The following is a 17,160-nucleotide window of genomic DNA, read 5'->3' as shown; positions in this document are numbered from 1 at the left end:
GAGGCTGGTACGCAAATTGCAGAGGGTCCAGAGAAGATTTCACCAGCGGCCTGAGGTGGGCCAAGACCAGCCTCTCCAGCACCTTCTGATTAAGAAGCACCTTCAGGTCACTGGTGATTCACGGCTTATTGTTGGGGAAGCAGTGTACAGTCCGGGATGGTACGGTGGTGTGTTCACAGAATTTAATGTATTCTGTGATACAGTCCGTCATGCTGTTGATGTCCTCCCCATGTGGTCCACACAGCACATCCCAGTCCGTGGACTCAAAGCAGTCCTGCAGGGCGTCTTTAGCCTCCTGTGTCCACCTCCTCACAGTCCTGGTGGTTACAGGCTGCCTCTGCACCAGGGGAACATACCTGGGAGTCAGCAGGACCAGGTTGTGGTCTGATCTACCAAGGGGGGGAAGGGCAGTAGCACTGTATGCATCCATGGCATTAGCATACAGTAAGTCCCGAGTTTTATTGTTCCGGGTGGGGCAGTTCACATACTAGTGCAAAGTTGGCAGTACTTTATCCAGACTGGTGTGGTTAAAGTCCCCAGTAACTGCCAAAAATGCACCGGGATGCTGAGTCTGCAGTTTAGCCACAGTGGAGTAGATGGTGCCCACTGCTGCCTCTGCGTCAGCTGATGGAGGAACGTACACAGCGATAACAATGGCGGACGTGAACTCCCTCGGTAAATAATAAGGGTGCATCCCCACGGCTAGCAGTTCAATGTCCGGGCTACAGAAGCGTTCCTTCACACACACGTGGTCGGGATTGCACCACCTGGAAAAGTCTGGCTGTTGGCATGTTTCTCTGGTTTTTCTCTGGCACTTGTTAGGTATGCGGCATGCAATTTGTCTTCCAGGGAACTCCTGCGTCCTTGTATTGCTGTTCATTATAAATGTTGTTTATGGCTAAATAGTTTTTTAGGCATGTACAGCTTGTCCCATAAAACTGATACCTCTAACCTGTAAATATCACAGTCTGAAATGTTGTTCCTCAGACAGCTCCTCATGATTTTGAGTTTCTTCTATTAGTTCAGGTTTTTTTTCTGACTTCTCCCTGCTTCAGTGCTCAGTTTGATCAAACGTGTGCACTCTGGTGGTGCTTGCTGCTCTTGTAACACTGCGTTTATCCAGTGGAAATTTTACAAAGATTAAATGACTGCTGCAAATAGCTTTGATGGAGAGGAATTCATTAATAACAGCCTACTAAACTGACAAGTAGGTGGAGGAGGGCTTTAATCTGATAACAATCATACTGGATTCTTCATATTTTATTCAAAATTTAAGCTGTGGAAGAAAGCACAAAACAAAGTATATCACATCTTTCAGCTTTGACATCTCAAATAGACAACATTAACAACCTTTTAACCTTTTGATAACTAGAGAAGACTACAGATGCTGTTTCACATTCTCGAGAACATTGCAGAAATATTTGAATTTATCCATGTAGGCAGTGGTCTGGCATCGACTTTATTCCCATCATCAGAACATTTAGCCTGTTGTTGGTGTGTGGAAATGCCATTGTCTGTGATTCTGCGACACACAGTTTCCACTTTGGCTTCATCACGAAGGCATTTACCGAGAGCACTGGGAGCACAGGACCACCTGCTGCTGTCTATGCAGAATGACTATATTCCCATTATCAGAACATTTAGCCTGTTGTTGGTGTGTGGAAACGCCCTTGTCTGTGATTCTGCAGCACATAGTTTCCACTTTGGCTTCATCACAAAGGCATTTACCGAGAGCACTGGGAGCACAGGACCACCAAAGCAGGCAATGGGATTTACAAATGGCTTGCTGCTGCTGTCTATGCAGAATGTCGTTGATAGGAACAAATAAGTTGTTGCTCAAGGATGTTTCTATTGTCTCATTTACGACGTCTGTGTCTTTATCTTGTGACCTACAACCGATCTCAGTATTATCTACAAAATCAGATATACAGAGGGAATGGGGGTGACTGTTAACTGTTTTATCACACTGTATAAAAGCTGCCCTATGGAGGAGTGACGTTCAGCAATGCTGGACATCCTTCTTTGAGTGTACATGTATTTGCTCCTTCTTGCAAGAATAAATGTCCGATATGTTTGATTTTGAATCCAGCCTCTGAATAATTTTTCTAACAGTCGTCTTCACAGTAACTTATTGGTGGTCTGAATTGCAGCTTAAAGTGCCGGATACTGTTATACGTCCAGTCAAGTGTCCTCAGGATCCAGTTCAGTCCCTGTTTGATGATCACAGAGATGGTGTTAAAAAGAGATTAAGTGCAGCACACTCCCAATATCATCAGGAGACAGTTGGCAACCTGGTAAGCCCATGTGTCCTTATGGTGCTCCCTCTGACCACTTACAAAGTCCCCAAAGCCCACTGTGCTGAACGCTACAAAGTAGAAATAGAGGGACTCCAAGTAGGTCCACCCCTCCATGGCTGAATAGAGCGACGCAGCGGCACATGCAACCAGCAGAACAGCCATTAAAAGCATGAATGTGACTTGACAAACCGATGGTTTCCATTCTTCATTTCTGTTGTCTTCACTGGTTCTGTCCTCCAATCCACTTTGTCTGCTTCTCCTCGTGTGGCACCAGAATATCAGCAGGCTGAGTAACGTTATGACTCTCTCCAGGAAGAGATTGAAGAAGAGGATTGCTGCCGAGCAGCCCAGCAACCCATAGAAAACAAGCAGGACTTTCCCGATCGTGGTGGATGGTGCCATAACGCCGAATCCTATGAGAAACAGATTGAGACGCAACATTTGTGACTGCAGACGGGGTCACAACATTATTGTCACTGCAGAGGATTTTATTCCATCCATATGTTATCTTTAGCCGCTTTATCCTATCCAGGCTCACGGGTGGGCCAGAGCCTATCCCAGCTGAGTATGGGTCAAGGTGGGGTACACCTTGAGCAGAAAGACGGACAACCGTTCACTTTCATAATCACACGCCCAATTTAGAATCACCGGTTCACCTAACGTCGATGAACCGGGAGGCAGCCGGAGCTCCCGAAGAAACCCCACCCAGGCACAAGGAGAGCATGTTGACCTCCATATAGGAAGGCCACCAGGATTTTTTGTTATATGAAGACACTTTTCTTAAGGGTTTGCCAAAAATGTATCTTAATGCTTAATTAAAAGTGAACATCACTAAACAAGGATATCACATATGCTTTGCTTGACACACTTTAAAGAAAGGGAGGAAGGAAATGGAGCAGAGTTATGATTTAATATAAATGTGGGAGGCTTTATGAGTCATGAAATATCAATGTTCATTCTTTGGGAAACAACAAGGTGTGTCTAAGAAGTGTGATTACCTCATGAAATGACTGCCATCAGTAAATATGGATGTTGTTGCAAAAATGAAATTGTTCAGGCCTTAGAGCTGCCTGTCTTTCAGTTTCCACCGTGACGGGCTTTCTAAAGATAGTGGCGAGAATAGGAAGGCTGTAAAGTGATTCTCAGAAATGAAGCTGGTTTAATTTTTATCTTTAAAACATATTTGTCTTCTATAGGTTCAGGTAAAATATCAACTCCCCTCCGAACTTCACCAAATCAATGTGGCTTCATATATTTAAGTAGCTACATATCATTGGTTAATGGTAATGATTACTTGTCAGTGAATCCTCTCTATCTGTACTTGCTGAACATATGGCTTCTTATTTCATCTGTTTGTATCAGTCTTTTTGTGTGGCAAAAACATCAGCTGTAGCAGTCGGAAAGATACAGCATGGGTACTCGGTATGTACATAGTTTGTGAAACCCGCTGGACTCCTAAAGTTCGTGTCGACCTCTAAAATCTTCCACATCATGTTTAATTGTAAAGTAAGGACAAACTTATGAGTCAAGTTTAATCTGAAGAAAATGGCAGTCAAAGGATTGAAAGTTTTTACATTTTAGGTTTCTCAGCTGCATATTTGTGGTTTGTAGAATTATTAAAAGAAATCATAGTATACCTTTACTCTTGACTTACCAATGGTAGAGACTACAGTTCCCACGAAGTAGAAGGCACCCGGGAAGTCCCACAGGGCTCTGGCTCTTTCTGTCCGGATGCCTGCATTCCTGGCCTCCTCGTAGTGGCGCAGCAGAGATTTCAGGTCTTTACAATTGATGTTATGCTCTTGACTAAAGTTCTTGAGCCTTCTTTCCCAGAGCTGGTGGGCCTGCAGCTCGGCTGGTCTCTCCCAGGAAAAAAATACACCAGCACCAGCCAGCATCTAAAGAGCAATGAGCACACAGAGCAGGTAGAAACGAGCCGTTTCCCTGCTGGGAATCGGAGACGGGCGGTAGCACCAGAAATCTTTCTTCATAGTCATTCGTAAATGATGGAGACAGATTTTCTTCTTTGAGTGCTGTCAATCAATTTAAGGCAGAAGAAGCCAGAGAAATGCTATTTGCACAGTTGTTTGATATACCATCAGTACACAAAAGATGCAGGAGAGACCGTTGTTAGTCCATGTAGCGCTTCTCGCCGTCGTTATCTAGTTCATCATGCAAGTCTATCTTTTTAAATGCAAGTCTTGACTTAACACTACTGATAACACAACTGTTTCCTCGGCTGAAAGTGTCTTAGAAACCTTTGCTTCTGAGTCTGCAGGTGGCTTTAATGATCTGTGCATGGTCGCTGCTTATCACCGGATCAATAATCTATCTTTACTCACTTTTATGAGCCACAAAACATATGCACCCTTGTTCTCTGGCAATCTTTTGGTCAACATAAGCACACCAACATAAAACAGACATTATGCATGTGTCTACTTTCCATCCTTCCACATACACATTTTTTTTTTTTAAATCCTGTTTCTGTTTGCAAGTGTGGACAAGCAAAAATATTCCAACTGAAACAATAACACAGCAATAACCTATGCTACGTGTAAATGTGTGTCCAATGAGGATGCCCATGAGGAATGTGTGACTGTCCGTATCTTTTGATCATTGTGAACTATCACTGCTTTACAGTTCCACATTAATAGAATACTCTCTTGACACATTTTCACAATACAACAACAGTGTGTCACTGCAAGAAGATAAGACAGACATTTTTTTATTATTACCTTTTGTTTTTACTAAAAACAATCTTTGTCTTTTGACTTCTGATCTGCATGGTTATAAATATGGAGTTCTTATTGTTATTAATATTTAGTATATTGTTACAGATTTTTTTGATGGGGAATCAAAACAGTAGGCCAACTCTGGGAAGAAGGGGGTGCATTTACTATAACAGAAATGCAATTTCTGAAAAAGCTTTTGCAAAAAATACACATAAAGAACTTTGTAAAGCTACACAGAATATTAGTTACACACGTGTTACCCCCTCATAAGGGATACAGGAAAGAAGAACTGCTGCTGAGCCCCTTCCTCTCATATTCCTTCCATTGATTGCCCTACAAAACATTCAAGTTAATTCCCTTGACGGTCCTTACCGAATAACTGTTCCTGGAATGTAGTTGTATGATGTGCCAAATGAGTTTCCATTTCAGGAGTGCTGTCCATGCCCGATTCCTTCAGCATGGACAGTAAATCCAACCACAAAGCCACAGCTAAATAAGATGAAACACTGCAGGTTTGATTATAAATGCTTTTTATTAATTCAAAACTATTGTTAAAAAAAAAACCAAAGGCACCCAGAGTAGGTCTTCTTATATATGAAAGTAAACATGTTATTCCACCAATGTCATCACACATTGCCAACATGCAGTGTCATGAGTTTCTGCTTCTTAGATTTAGGTCATTTACATATAGTGAAGAAATGCACCGTATAATAAATGCAAAGCAGATCCCATTTTCTGTATTCCTACAGAAATTATATGCACATAAAATTCAACTGCAGAAAAATATTGTTAGATATGTAAAAACATAAATTCAAGGCATTAAAATGGAACCTTTGAGTGATTGGGGTTTTAGTCCTCATAGCATATTTGTATTTCTGATGTTGACTCGAGACTCATCATGTACTAGCTTTATCAATCAAGAAATGACAAATCAAAGCATTTACTTGTAAACATTCAATCACATGAATAAAGGACATGTGCAAACAGTTGCAATTTATTATGCGGTTCAGTGCAGGAATCAAAGTAGCACGAAAATAATTAAAGACAAAATTAGTATTCAAAATAACAAACTGTATTAGCTGGTAGCAGTGTAGCTTATGTGAACATCAAGCTACATACTAATATTCTTCATGGTTCCTGTTTCCTGCTACCATGATAGGTACAGAGTCAGCTAATTTTTAATCCTGACTAATGCTAGTTTGGAAAGACTGTTTTGCAGAGACCATAGCTTTTATATCTGTAGCTTTGGTTGGACTTTGGGAAGTTGGGTTTCTGCATGGTGTATGTTTGGATTGGAAAAAAAGTATAGAGATGAAAAGTCACCATAGACCTTGTGGGCTATGTTACAGTAGTGACTGATGTCTTAAATAACTAGTTCATACCAAAAATATGGGAGTTTTTTGTTTTGGCTATGGCACAGGGTTTCAGCTCTGTATATCTCTATGCTCACATATACTGTATTTTATTACAGCCAAATTCCCCAAAAAGTTGTTTTCAGTTACATATTTTTCTGTTTCTGTTGTCAGACAGCAGGACGACTGTGACTAAAACATTAAGAGTATGTTGACCAGCAGTCACTTTGCAGCCATTTGCACACAGCGTTTGAATCGGTTTGTGGGTTGCAATTACATTTAGGTTAAAATTATATGTATATGTTATATGTATATTGTGTTTAATAGGCAATCTAGAAACTTGGGCATAGTCAGACAAACATTATGGATCCGTATATGATGTTGATAATTCAGTTTGAGGGCCATAGGGTGACCTAAAGAAAACACTTGGAGATAATGAAGTGGATTGACTGGAGAACAAGGTCATGGTTGAAATCAGTGTAGACCTTTACTTGATCAAAGAAGTAGGCCTTCCCACGGATCAGTTTAGGGAAGTTGCAGCGCTCAGGTGTTTGCAGGATGTAGTGCAAAGGCAGAGGTTTGACTGTTCCATTTTGTCCGTGGATTATCAGCACGTTGCTGAAAACAATGCTGTACAGAGACACGCTCTCCACAGTCCCAATGTGCACTAAATAAAGACATAAACAAACACATTAAAATTATTACAAATCCACATATCTTCATAAACATCATGCATGTCCAAGTGCTTAAAACAAATCTAATTACAAACAGATTTCTTACTTTTTTTGCAAAGGTCGGTTTCTTTCAGATTGTTCACTGACACAAGTCTGGATTCTGCAAAAGAAAATGTTATACATATTATTCCTAATATGCAGGAACTAGACTGCACAATTGGGTTAAAATGATAAAAACTGTAGTGCTATTTCTTGAGGTGACATCCAATCGGACACAGCTGACCTTCATCCCTCGTGCTCGGATGCTGTCCTAGTTGGTGCACTGGACTCAGCTTCCATGCACAGCACGACCACAGAGAGCTGTTGTAGTAGAGGTGGCCACAGCATCTGAATCCTGTCTTGGCAGAGTAAACCACCTCCTGGTCCTCACTCGAGCAGCAAACAGCCTGGTTCTGAAGTATGTCGTCTACCTGTTATGGAGAGATGATTTACCTCCACAAACAGGAAGCCTCGCCAGTTAAATGGCACATATGGAAATCATGGCACTATAGCAAAAATGTCTTAATCACTATTCTCATGGTGAGGTTGCTGACATGTATATAAATAAAACTTTGGAGTTGAATATTTTTTGTTCTTTTGGCAGTTAGTCTAACTGTGTCGCCCACCTTTTGGACTTTGCTTACATGAGCGGCAGTAAATGCATTCTCGATTCTTGCATTTGTGTAGTGAGAGGAGCTGCTGGTTCGAGAAATTGTTTCCCCCGTTCTTTCTAAAAAAAAAATGTGTTAAAAAACAAAGAAACAAATCTCCCTCATGTGACTACACGCAGAAAGATCGGACTCTCCCAGATAACGTAACGATCCTATAAACATTTATTTGTTAATGATATTGCAAGCAGTTTTAACTGTTTCAACTGCACCTCTGAGAAATCAGGTTTTGTCCATCATTTTGCCTAATGGACTAATCTTACTATCACGATACCAATGACATGAGCCAGAAGAAGCCAGAGACAAGAGTCCTTTACTTCTGGAACGCACACAATCGCTAATACCACTTTACCACTTTGCAATTATGTCCCAACCTCTGTCTCTGTGTGTGAAATGAATGCTCAAAGGATAGTTATCTTTATTAATAAAAATAAAAAAAAACCGACCTGTGTTGTCAGTAGAATGGATCCACAGCACTGCTGATGTCCTCCACGCTTGCCCAATAGCGTCACGTTGTAGAGTGTTCCTGCGCAGCACTTCATCTGTGGGTCTTTAATGTTGTAGGCGTGAACCCCGCAGCAGTGACTGTTTTCTTCTTTGGGATGTCTGGGTGGAAATACAGAGTCGGCAACTGATATCAAATAAAGCGAGTGACATTAATGTCCAATGTACAGTATCTGTTGCAGCCAAAAAGCCTCCTGGGAATCCTAGGAAGTGATTTTCGGCTACAAGACGACTCCCAAACAAGCCAACACAAAGCAACCCTCAAATACTATCAGGTTGATATTGCGAGCAGGTTACCAAACACTTGGCAACTTACACATTTAACAGAACCAGAACAAGCCCACTAAAAGCAGAAGCACGCTAAAGAACTTCTTATGACATACCTACATCCTGTCATCATCACCAACTGAACATTGGCTGCCACCCTATAAACTTGACATCGATTGGTTTGTAGACGTCTGACATCAGCCTGCTGTCAATTCAGCCAATTGTCTTTTCCGTTTGAATGGAGAAATTAACAGATTAATTTTGTTGCCACTATACTATGATAATTATGGCATTATTATCAGCTCTTATTTTCCCCTCAGTATAAGTTTTCATCATTTTTAGAGTTGACTTTTGACTTATCCAATTTGGACAAAGTCCAAATTAAAAATTACTTGAAGTACTTTGTCTCTTCCTCTCCTCAGCTCATTTTCACTTACTCTCCCGTTCCTTTTTCTTCTTCTTCTTCGATAGTTGATAAAGTATGATACGCTGCCACAACTTCCTGTGATTGGTCAAAAAGTCACAACCATCCAAAAAGTGTTTTCAGACCGTAAACAAACCGAATCGTGGTACGGTTTGATCTGAACCTAGACCACCTCTTTTGGTCCGGCAAAAATGTGGTCCTTTGGTCTGGACTGTGGTCCGAGGCTAATGAGCAGCCAAAATTCAACCATCACAGGGCAAACAATAAAGCCAAAACTGTCATTAAGATAAAAAGCAGAAAAAGTTGTTGGGTGATAATTTTCTATGGATTAATCACCAATCATCACAGCTTTAATATTGCACCGCCATTTGACTCTTTTCAAAATATTGATTAATGCATAAATTGTAATTCCTAAATATTTTAGCCCCATTAAAATATAATTAAATCAGTTGGATACAAATAGGGATAATTATAAATGCAAGCATGTGATAAAACACATTCACAGAAGCGTCTGCAAGCATCAGGGCAACAGCAAACCCAAACAAAGAAACAGGCGGACAGACATTCCTTAGGTGCATCGTGGTTATTGGTATTGGAGGTTCAGATTCAGAACATTGCAGCAGCTGGAAACTGTTTCACAGGCCAGACTGTGAAATAAGTTACATAAATTCTTTCCCTCACCACTCCTTCCTGTGTCTCTCACTCCCAACACTCGGCCAGACAGACATCAACCAGTGCCCGTAAGACATTTCCACCCACCCCCCCACACACACACACACACACACACACACACACACACACACACACACACACACACACACACACCATCCATCCAGAAACAAAAAAAAAACATTGTAACACCCTCCTCTGGAACATCTTCTTGTTTCATTGGATTTTATCAGCGTATCAGCGTATCACCACTCCTTCCTGTGTCTCTCACTCCCAACACTTGGCCAGACAGACATCAACCAGTGCCCGTAAGACATTTCCACCCACCCCCACACACACACACACACACACACACACACACACACACACACACACACACACACACACCCATCCATCCAGAAACAAAAACAACCATTGTAACACCCTCCTCTGGAACATCTTGTTTCATTGGATTTTATCAGCGTAGAACACACACACACACACACACACGCACGCACGCACGCACGCACGCGCACACACACACACACACACACACACACACACACACACACACACACACACACACACACACACACACACTCACCTGTGTCCATTACAGCAGATCTCAAACTGAGGACAGTAGACATCTGTCCCACAGCAGTGCTGACCAGGGGAGCCATGAAACTTATAGAGACACATAGTCCCTTCAGCTGGGTTGTAAGGAACGCTGATGTCTGAACATTCCTCTCCATCTTCTCTGTCTCTGTACAAGGTGGTATTACAACAGAGAACTCCATGTTCTGCCGGGTTGTACGGTGTCTCTCCGCAGCACTTGAAGAATCAGAGAAAATACAGTAAACTGTGCAGCAGTACAGACACAAGCAGGCACTGACACGTACACATATACACCGTCAAGCACCTATTTTAAAATGTGGACTTGTCAAATTAACACTTAAATGTCCAACCTGATGTCATTAAACATGTTTTTATTTTGTGAACGTGAACATAAAAATGCATGAAAGTAATATGAGGAAAAAAGAAAATCAGGAAAATGATAAACATGCAAAAGTGTGTCTAAATTGTTGAAGTCTTACCACAAAGTAAATGTATAGTCCTGTTGCGTATGCGGTTACCGCTAACAACGCCAACGAGTTTTATACTTCAGAAAAAAAACCACCCTGAGTTGTTGTATAAAAGGAGTTGGGTGGAGCTTGGAGCTCTCACAATGAAGGAGCAATACAGGTTTTTTTTAACTGGGAGAATTGGGTTGCATGGCTGTCAGTTCTCACTCTTGTACAGTTACAGCATAGATTATATTAAAGAAATATGCTGTTATTTTTTAGTTTTTATTTCAACACTGCCATTTATAGTCATTAAAAATGTTGCCAGAAAGCATACAAGTCATTCGCAGACATTCTTTCTTTTTTTATGAAAAGAGGGAGAGAGTTATTTACAAGCCTTCAACCTTCTTTTTTTTTTACCACAGAAACACAAAAAGACTGTTGACCTTTAAACACACATGCCTCATAATGAAAAAAAAGGCTTAAGTACATTACTTATCCGGGGTTTCCGCTCGGAGACACAGCCGTCACAGCAAATATGCGTGTGTGGGTTGTACACAGTTGGCCCAGCATCACACCACCCTAAACAGAGGGGTATGTGGTTGTGTGAGAGAGGTGCAGAGCAGTTAAGACTTTTCTCAGGACGAGGGAGGATGTGGAGACAAATGACATCTAGAAAAGACTGGTCACAGGACCTAAGACAGACAAAATATTTATGTGTGCTATAATTTTTCATATTAGACACTATAAAAGAAAGGAATTCAGCAGACAAACAGGAATGTGTGAGTCAGTGGGACCAATGTCAAGCCATCTCTCGTATTATATTCCATCCCATTTCCCTGCTCCTATGCTGCTTTCCAACTGCGTGGTTAAATATAACACAAGCATTTTTTTTAACTTGGGCATCCACCAAACTATCACATGATCCATCTCTCTAAGTGAGTTATTGCTTAATGAGAAGCAGACTGTTTGTTCATGGAGTTATTGTAGTTTCCATTGGCTTGTTTTCAAGTGAGCCACCCTTACCAGAAATCATTTTTGTATACGTCTTTTGTGACATAATCTTGTAAATTAGTCAGGAATTTATCTCTAAAGTAACAAAGAGGCATATTTCAGAATCTAGAAACTTTTTGTTTAGAAGCAGTCAGAGGACAGGAAAGAGATCAGACAGTTTAGTATGAAAAAAAAAAAATCCTTCCCTTTCCTTCCATTATTCACGAATTTAAATCCAGCAAGCACGAATATTATTGTAAACCCGAGATGAGATTTTTGACACTTCTCCAATGTTTCAGCAAATGTTTCAGCATGTAACAATCGTTTAGCTTCAGGCCTAAAACCGTCCTCTTGCAGACCTCTTGGCTGTGCACCGTACCGCAACACCTTGGCTTTATATTAATTTCATTGAAGAGAGATGAGATGGTATTTTCAACCGCATTTGTTATTGTTCAAAAATACAGACGACAATCTGTTTTTATTTTTACCTGACCTCCACTGACTGCGTGAAAGATAATTTTTTCCTCACGGGGAAAAAAAAGCAGAGCTACTTCCCCTGAGATTAAATGTTGTTGATGGAGAAGAGACTTCAATAAACAAGCTGGTTAACAGAGTGTGACTTGGAAAAATAAGTTTCTGCTCTGTATACGATTTAGAACAACTTTTACCCATAACCTGTCAGGAGTTCAGTTTTGTCCTCCATTTTGCCCCCGATCACCTCTCCTCCTGTGTCCCCTGTCTTTGCCTGTGGCCACGCCACTCACCTCCCGTGGCCACGCCCCTCACCAGTCCCAGCAGATGCAGCCACTCATCCCTGATCACCACCTGCAGGTGTGCTGCATCTCCCTGATCACCTCCCCAGACTATATGTAACCTGCCCCTGCACAACTCTGGTTGTCGGTTCATTTTTGTTAGCCATCCGTCCGTCTTCCGTCTGCTCCCCGTCAGCTCTCTGTCAGTCCTGTTCCTGTTCCCGTTCCTCCGGCCTCTGTGTCTCCTGCGGATATCCCCGTCAAAATCACCAGTCGGTGGAGTTGCCCTCCCGGCTAGGAGGATTGTTGACGCCGTCCCTTCCGCTGGTCTGCCGGCTGCCCTGTTACCCGTGTCCCCCTGGAGCTGTCGGTTGAGTTGCCCTCCCGACTGGACGTAAAGTGGACACGCTCGGTGCCACCTTTTGGTTTGTAGTTTTTTGTTTGTTTATTTTTTGGACAATAAAGACAGTATTTTTGGAACTTATACCTCGAGTCTGTGTGCTTGCATTTGGGTCCTGGAAAAATACACCCACCTCATAACATAACCATGATCATTCTTTAACCAAGTATTTTTGTAATATTCACAATAACATTAATACAAATATATAATATCTCCTGCGTTTGACAAGCTGACATACCTCAAAATTTTGCAAACGACAACAAACTTAAAACTGTTTAAGGTCTTCAACCTTTTTTCCTCTGATAGTACTCGTATTTAGTTATTTAATTAACATAACTGAGCTCCACACACACCAGCTAACTAGCTTATTTTATGTGAACAATAACTAATTTAAACTCAACACACACATTTTGTCTCGCAGCTTAATTTCAACAACATATATGCTTTTTTTTCTCTGTGCTTTTCATTTGAAAAGTCCCAGCAATAAGATGGCCAGCGGTCAGAGACAAACAATTGCTTTACAGCTCTGGCCCCACTGTTGCAGTCCAGACAAAAATATTGTATTTATGTTATTTACCTCATTTTTGAGCACCGTTTCTTTCTAGCTCAGTGTGAGAGTGTCTGCATGTCACATTACAGTCCTCTGATCTCTGTTTTTATTTATCATTCAGAAGTTAAACCAACAGTTTTTCCATACAACATCTCCAATACCCTGCAGCACCTTAAGTCATACTTTTACAGTTGTCCCTCAAGGTATATCTGATTCTCCAACGAGCTGACACCAGGTACAAAACTATTCCTGCACACATGAATCAATGATTCAATTATGTGCCATGTGAGAGTAATTTGTGGTTTACGTAGGTGTTCACAAGATTACGCAAACAAAAGAAAAAGCAACCTTAGACTGCTGACGTAGTTCTAACTGCCTTCTTGGAGGACAGGCTGAAGGCTGTCATGATCAAAACAATCTCACTTGAACAGAAGCTACATTGTAGTAACTGTCTGCAGTTTTGCCATAAGTCATCAGATTTCACCTCACACATCCAACATTTCTACGCCCACCAATAAACACTAAAATGCTGACGGTTTTACCTGGATGACAGCACCAGTAAGGCATTGCCTGGTTCCTCTCACAGCAGCGGCGTTCATTCAGATTATATCGCATTGACCCGCACAGACCTGTGTTTGGTTCAGTGCTGTTGATATGTAAAGATAAACACAAACAGTCCACATCACAAACATTTTCATAAAACACAAAGCACAGACACACAATTATTTGTATACCATACTGCATGACCTGGAAAATACCATAGAAGTGCATTCTGATTTGACACTTTAAACATACTAAATGGATGGAAAAGATGTGATTTTGATGATCTAGAGTGTTGCTTCAAGTGTTGTTTTGTGTCACTACTGGGTTATTTACTCAAACTAAAATGACTGACTCTTTTCTGAGTGCTACACGTCCAGACCAACTACAGGTTTTGTCCGGTCTTGTAGCTTGCCAGCTCAGCACTGGAATGACTCAGGTGTTTTCTTGAAAATCAAAACTTGGACAGTGGGTCATGCTCAGGGTAGACATATGACAGGAGTTTGTGATGTCACAAACATGGAAGTCTAAATAGCACAGTTATTGAATACTGGCTATGTGCATTTCTTTGTGGAGTGTTTTGTAACTTACATTGCATTTATATAGCACCTAGACTTGCTTTATAATAAAAGAAGACAAGGAAATCTAAATTTATGGGACTTCTAAAAAAAAAAAAAAAAAAAAAAAAAAAACCTACAGTATATTTATGTCCATTGGGACCTCTTGTGGCTATTCTGCCAACACGTCTCACATATTTCAGGGCTATGTCCCAGTGCCCAACTATACTATTAATAACCATTATACATGGGTCCACAGGTTTTGTATGTTTTGCAGTTGACCTATTGTGTCATTTTCAGTGAACTGTTGTGTTGATTACTTTGGGTGGAAACCTAAAAGTAAGATCAAATTACACTGGATCAAAACAACACCTTGCCATTGGGTAAGATAACCAAGTATGGCCCGACGGGGTCAACATTTTCCGTGAGAGAGGAATTGATAATTGTCAGTGTCGGCAAAAGTAACATGTTAAAAACCTTTAGCTAACTTACCAGGTGGGTTGAGTTGTAGGTTTCTAGAAGAAAATAAGATAAAAATGAAAAGACACACAATCATATAAACTTCTCATGTGACAGCCCTCACCAATCACATGACCTGACCAATGTAAGGCAGTCCAATACAACACCAACACACATTGTCAATAGAAAACGGAGAGTACGGGCCTTCCAGAGCTCCGCTTTATTACAGGGAATACTGTAATGAATTGTATTATGCTGAATATCCCCCAAATGAATAGGGAATTGTAGCTATAGGCACAAGGTTATTGTTTTTGTGCACGCAAGTTTGGACAGCTTTGACACAGTGGTTAATTGTCTCGCACAACAGAGAAGTATATGGTATGAACTGGAGAGGAGTTTTTTTTTCCTTACCTGTTGCACACCTGTGGACAAAAAGCAGAGAGTTCATGAGTGAAAATTGAAAACAAAGTCAAAAACCAAAACACAACACAACGTCATGCATTTTATTGTCTTATTTAGACTGCACCCTGGAGTAGGTGCGAGTGACTCATCCTGCATGTTCAGACATAAGCCTCTATTCCTCTCTGGTGCCAGAAAAATCTTAAAACCAGACTGGAGTTGGGATAAACTTGAGACGAACCTGACTTGCCCGCAAAGCAGTTTGGATAGTTCAATACTATCTCAACTGTATCATTCTTCCAGCAGCAGCACTGAGTCTTGATGTTGAACTGATTGTAACCACAACAATGATGGTCACTGGTCTTCCTGGTCAGTTTCCTCTTGTCATTAGTTGGACCACAACAAAGCTCCTTTTCAACATCAAACACCTCTGTAGGAAAGATGAGGATATTTTAAGCCAACACACTTCTACCTCAACTGTAGCTCAGGTACAACTTGCTGTGTTTATATCTCACACATGCAGTACATCTTAGAAAAACTGCTTTGTTTCAGTGACATGTTGCCAATGTCTCATAATTAGCTCTACTCACGTTTGCCACAATACTGGGGCTCTGGTGAAGGTTTGGCAACAACAGGTGACTGACAGCTGACATTGAGTATCTTCTTCAGTCCGTCGGGGGGGGTCTGAACTGTAAAGGCCAACATCAAAGTCAACATGAAGGCATCCCACAACTGAATTAGTATGAATTTCTTTAAGATATGATGACCATTGGATTTGAAAGATTTCAATGCAAATGAAATGTGTACAAAAGTCCCCGTTCACTGTGTTATTTTATAAAACTGACTAGATCAACTTTTAGCAGTCGGTCAAAAAACAGAAAATCACAACTTTGTTGTGTTCACAATTTAGCGATTATAAACTAACTGATCAGAAAACAGCATGAAGTGACCGATGTAAAGTCAGCTTGCAAGTGCCACAATGACGTGTATTGTACAACACCGTTTTTAGTTGAGTCCGAAAAAAGGCAGATGGATGAGGCTAGTTTATTAAATATTTTGTTTCCGTTTAGACCATAGAGCTGCCATTCCAAAAGCACTCTTCGCTCAGTCCAAGATGCCTCAAGTAAGATATCCACAGTATGATGCAAGTTGCAACAGAGAATTCATTAGATCTGTATTGCAGTGTGACATGCAGTAAACTTGTCAGGTGGCTGTTATCATAGGCTGTAAAGGGGCTTTAAAAGTTCACCTGCAGCTGATCCTGAGTCAGTAGCGCAGCATTTTAAATGATTAGTGGGTCGTATCTCAGCAATTGCTCCGTCCTTCCAGCAGCAGCACTGAGTCTTGATGTTGAACTGATTGTAACCACAACAATGATGGTCACTGGTCTTCCTGGTCAGTTTCCTCTTGTCATTAGTTGGACCACAACAAAGCTCCTTTTCAACATCAAACACCTCTGTAGGAAAGATGAGGATATTTTAAGCCAACACACTTCTACCTCAACTGTAGCTCAGGTACAACTTGCTGTGTTTATATCTCACACATGCAGTACATCTTAAAAAAACTGCTTTGTTTCGGTGACATGTTGCCAATGTCTCATAATTAGCTCTACTCACGTTTGCCACAATACTGGGGCTCTGGTGAAGGTTTGGCAACAACAGGTGACTGACAGCTGACATTGAGTATCTTCTTCAGTCCGTCGGGGGGGGTCTGAACTGTAAAGGCCAACATCAAAGTCAACATGAAGGCATCCCACAACTGAATTAGTATGAATTTCTTTAAGATATGATGACCATTGGATTTGAAAGATTTCAATGCAAATGAAATGTGTACAAAAGTCCCCG

General features: G+C 41.1%; 2 protein-coding genes across 2 annotated transcripts; both read right to left on the bottom strand.

Moving 5' to 3' along the window:
• Nucleotides 1–2,105: 2,105 nt before the first annotated feature.
• Nucleotides 2,106–4,294, bottom strand: LOC138625508 (potassium channel subfamily K member 13). The gene is given in 2 exon segments (XM_069706463.1): nt 2,106–2,710; nt 3,952–4,294. Coding segments are annotated over 2 exon segments (948 nt in total).
• Nucleotides 4,295–5,557: 1,263 nt separating this feature from the next.
• Nucleotides 5,558–10,712, bottom strand: LOC138625462 (uncharacterized). The gene is made up of 6 exons (XM_069706402.1): nt 10,700–10,712; nt 10,210–10,436; nt 8,209–8,368; nt 7,339–7,525; nt 7,162–7,215; nt 5,558–7,048 (listed from the first exon to the last, which is right to left on the bottom strand). The coding sequence occupies exons 2-6, from the start codon at nt 10,302–10,304 to the stop codon at nt 6,795–6,797; spliced, it is 750 nt and encodes a 249-aa protein (XP_069562503.1). The 5' UTR covers nt 10,305–10,436; nt 10,700–10,712; the 3' UTR covers nt 5,558–6,794.
• Between the last annotated feature and the right edge of the window lie 6,448 nt (nt 10,713–17,160).

The sequence above is a fragment of the Brachyistius frenatus genome, unplaced genomic scaffold, assembly GCF_029030835.1.
Source record: "Brachyistius frenatus isolate BFR_SWC_R1_liver_20210118 unplaced genomic scaffold, ASM2903083v1 Contig_62, whole genome shotgun sequence".
NCBI lineage: Eukaryota > Metazoa > Chordata > Actinopteri > Embiotocidae > Brachyistius > Brachyistius frenatus.
This window is presented reverse-complemented; position numbering and strand designations above follow the sequence as displayed.

Coding starts and splice junctions, on each gene's coding strand:
- LOC138625462 (XM_069706402.1), bottom strand. CDS start 10,304: ATGTGTCTCTATAAGTTTCATGGCTCCCCTGGTCAGCACTGCTGTGGG. Junction 8,369..10,209: donor ATCTGCTGTAATGGACACAG/GTGAGTGTGTGT, acceptor ATTTCCACCCAG/ACATCCCAAAGAAGAAAACA. Junction 7,216..7,338: donor TCCGAGCACGAGGGATGAAG/GTCAGCTGTGTC, acceptor TTTCTTTTGCAG/AATCCAGACTTGTGTCAGTG.